Source organism: Cryptotermes secundus, unplaced genomic scaffold (assembly GCF_002891405.2).
Source record: "Cryptotermes secundus unplaced genomic scaffold, Csec_1.0 scaffold468, whole genome shotgun sequence".
Classification (NCBI taxonomy): Eukaryota; Metazoa; Arthropoda; class Insecta; order Blattodea; family Kalotermitidae; genus Cryptotermes; species Cryptotermes secundus.
Window position 1 is genome coordinate 833,182 of NW_019721526.1, and position 4,307 is coordinate 837,488.

At 39.6% G+C, this 4,307-nt stretch overlaps 1 protein-coding gene across 2 annotated transcripts in view; it reads right to left on the reverse strand.

The window, feature by feature from the left end:
* LOC111875516 (S-adenosylmethionine synthase) overlaps positions 1-4,307 on the reverse strand; it is a 48,998-nt gene that overhangs the window by 20,562 nt on the left and 24,129 nt on the right. Inside the window, exons 4-5 of one of the 2 annotated variants that reach the window (XM_023871827.2) lie at positions 2,732-2,854; positions 1,790-1,902 (exon numbers count right to left, since the gene is read on the reverse strand). In XM_023871827.2, coding sequence (XP_023727595.1) covers positions 1,790-1,902; positions 2,732-2,854 — 236 coding nt within the window. The remainder of the gene's footprint in view (positions 1-1,789; positions 1,903-2,731; positions 2,855-4,307) is intronic. The other variant, XM_023871826.2, reaches the window with a different exon arrangement.

Consider the following 4,307-nt stretch of genomic DNA (forward strand, 5'->3'; position numbering starts at 1 on the left):
GAAGAAAGTGAGAATGAGGAAGAGGTGGACAGTGTTGCCAGTAAGAAAGTATCACATGGTGCTGCGCTTAATCATTTGGAATCCTTACTAGACTATCTTGAGAGTGAAGAGGACAGTTTATTAAGTGACAAGCTAATATTACGTAGGCTTCGTACGGATATCCGTAAAAAGGAAAATGCCGCGAAAAAGCAAAAGACAGTATTAAATTATTTTAAGTGTTAAGTGTGACCGTAAAAAGTGCTGGATGTTGTTGAACAGTGATTGAAATAACTAATTCATACTGAGTGTAATGTAAAGAAAGTATTAAATAGGCCATGAGATGACATAGAAATGAGGATGAATAAATTTAAATACAGGTAGGTCTATAGTATTATGAAGGTATTAAAAGGTAAAAGGTAAAGTTGTTCCTCTGCTCAACGAATTAAGCCCTACGCCATTAAGGCGTGTGGGGGAGTGGATGTATAGATCCAAATTTTCTTGACCTCGGCACTAGTTGGAGGTGAGTGGTCAGCTTCACGCCCCGGCCGCTTTACCCCCGGGGAAAGAGCCCCCGGTACCCATTGGATAGGAGGTTGGATGGACCCCAGAGCCGGTCTGGACGATTTGGAGAAGTTAAAATTCTTGACCCTACCGGGACTCGAACTCCGACCCTTCACAGTCGTCCAGCCCGTATAATAAAATTTGGCTTAACCGGGTTTTCGATTAACCGTGACTTCCATCCCCACCATTAGCCCGGATAATCGAGAGTTGACTGTATTATAAAACCAAACATTCACCCAGTGAAGCCAGTATCTTTAACGTCTCAGTTTTTTCCTGCAAAAGAAAACAACACTGAAAGCTCCAAATTATAATTGGCTGTCCACGGCTCTGGGAGCAAATTCTGCGAAACTCGCTGTTTTATGAAAATTTGCTGTTATTTCCAAGTCACAGACAAACATCTTACGCACTAAATGGTATGGTTGGCTGCCCTTGATCCTGGAAGCAAATTCTGCACACTGTTTTATGACAAGCTCCTGCATTCACACACCACAGACCAACACCTGAAGCTCTGAAATATATGGCTGGCCGTCCAGGATCCTGCAAGCAAGTTCTGCTGAACTTGGCGTCGTGGTAAGTTGCTGCATAACCCACAAATACTTGCTGCAAATAACCTGACACAATGGCATATTTGTAAATATTTCAAACATAACAGATTTCCTACCAGTCGACAAACAACTGTATGCATACCCCCTGAAAAAAATCACCTCTGGGATAAAACTAGGCTGCTACTCAAACATACATCATTTCATGAAATCCTTGCATTTCAGCATCTAACAGGAGAGAATATACCCAGTTAATGTCCACACCATGCACTCCACCTCTACATACAAGCACCTATAACAATTTGAATTTGAAACAGCTCATGCACATTTCAAAATATACACTATAACTTCATGAGATGCCAACCATCAAGCTCCCATTGTGGTCTCTCCAAGATCCTTTGGTTATTTCCCTCGGTTACTGAAACCTACAAAGTACTTGCAAACAACTACAGCTTCTCCAGCTGCCCAATGGATTACAGTTCATTCCAACCAAAACCCACATATAATACACAGAGATTATAACTCCAATGACAATACTTCCAGTCTCTTCAAACTGACAATTCTTATGAAGCACGTCCCTGTTAGAAGCATTCTTATATAAGCCCTCATTCCTTGTAAAACATAAAACCTCCATTCACTCATCCATTCAGATATCCTGTCAATTCATGGAATACCTCCCAGTCACATTACAAGAAGACAGCAAGTACCTGGTCCCCTGCACCAATATCCATCTCTTCTTTGTTTTTGTGCACACCGTTGGCGATGTTGGGAGACTGCTCTTCCATGGCCAACAGCAGATTGCAAGTGTGGTAATCGAAGCCTATGGGTGGCAACACAAAGCTAACCTTAACCTGGGTCAAGGTACCAACATGACCCAACCGCTTTACATAGTTAATTCCGCCAAAACTCGTGGTGCATATAAAATTTTCTAGCACACACTATACATACATATTTGTATTCATATGCAAAACCTCTTATTCATTCACATAACTGGACGATTAAATGACTTTTATGCCCAAATAACCAAATTTCTACACAGAGTAAAATCATGGCATTCTCACCAAAATAAAGTTATACAAAACATTGTATAAACAATGTACAGAATTTACTTGGTGCCAGTACCTTTGGGAGATATCCCTACACATATAAGACTGCTATCACACAAAATTCATTCCTAAAGGAAATATAAATCAGACTAAATCCATTCTAACACCTTCAGTCCTGCTTGCAAATTCATCACACTATGTTCCATGTCTCCTGGCCATCTTCCTTAGAGGCAAGTTCTTCAACCATATTATTGAACACATCTCAACATACCGATGTTTTCTTACTTGCTGCTTTAACTATAATACAAATGCTAAAGCCTGCATTATGCTGCATATTCCAGAATCACAGGACTAAACATGTTCAAACTTAAAAGTATAAAAATCTACATAAACATGCAAACTCGAACTATTAACATATGATTTCCACAGTACTGGATTTAAAAATTCTGTAACAGAAACTTAACCACAATCTCACAGAACAGTGTAATAAAATTAAACTGCACAAAATGAACCCAGTCCTTCATTTTGGAACAAAGTAACTGCTAATAACAATTTTAATCTAATCAAATATGAATGTATAACTTCACATATTTATTTACTTACCCTTTGATGAATCATCATAGCCAATATGTTTCACGGTCTCCCGTACAACCTTCTGGTAATCAACATTGGCCTTTGATGTGATTTCACCACATAGAAGAATCATCCCAGTCTTTGTAACAGTCTCTGTAACAACCATGCATTACACTAACAACTTTCACATCCTTTTCAAAATGTGAATATGCAAGGAGGATTTTTACTTTGTTGACCGATTCCACAGTTCTCCGCTGCACAATGATCGGGGTCCCACTTGCCACAAGGCATATATAAATTCTGTCAATGAACCAAAATGTGTGATGACTGATAACATTTGGAATGATGCAGTTACAATTCACAGATCACAGGTGTTGAAAATGCTGTCCCTCCACATCTTTCACAATTGTTTCATTAAAAGCAGAGGCACAATGATCCTTCTTGCACTTAGAGCACACCAGATACCAACTTTCACTGCGCAGAAGAGATGTCATAAAGAAATTCTCACTGCTCTGAAGTATACCACACTGCTCACTAACTGTAGCTAAGAACAAATGGCTTATGGAGCCGATATCTGCTGCCTACTGCTGACAAGCCATAAAGAAACTCCCATGCACAAACCACACGCACTTCCTGCCATGGAACATAATGCTGTGAAGTGATCCACAAGCTCAATACTTCCCTTCAGTTCAAAAGTTATTGGCCATCAGGCATGCTGCTTCATCTGCAAAACACATATGTACCTCGCAGCAAGCGGTGCCCTGGTCAACAGTTAAAAGAACTCGATACATAGCCCAATGTCCACACACCACACCACAAGACATGAACCCCTGGACTTAAAACATAATTTCGGAAGCTTATTGTTGGGTTTGGTTAAGTGATAGTTATAAACTGTTACCTTCCTGCATCAATTTCAAACATAAAACCCTCTGAAGTTTTTGTTTTGGATTACTCAAAACAATTACAAAACTGGTTATAATCATTCTAGTATTAATCAAGCTCCTAAATGACATCTGCTACTTACTGTTTTGAGCCTTGCTTAAAAATTTACCTTTAACCTGGCCTCTATTTAACAAAATGCATAAAAGGTAAAGCTATTCTTGTAACAGGCCATGGAGGCCTTAGGGTTGTGGGATGTTGAGGCTCTCACATTTTCCAGACAATCAGCTCACAGATGGTTCATAAGGTGACAGCCTTACGCGCCAGGCACCCTTTACACCTCAGGGAGATTCCTGGTACTCATTTCTGTTAGAGGCTGAGTCAACCCCAAAGCCACAGTGCTGCTAGAAGGACTAGGTCAATTGAAAAAAAAAAAAATTCAATGACCTCATCAGGAATGAAACTTGTGACCTAACAAGAACTTTTTCCAAAACATATGGTTATGTAAGCACCTTCAAATTTTCAAGTTGGGTAATGAATGCAAACAGGAAAGACATTTATGTTGTGTTCTGACACTGCCATGCACATACATATCAACACAGTGAGTGTCAAGGCTAATGGTAATAAAATGTAGCTGCACATAAAACCATACATATCAACACAGTGAGTGTCAAGGCTAATGGTAATAAAATGTAGCTGCACATAAAACCACACGTATCAACACAGT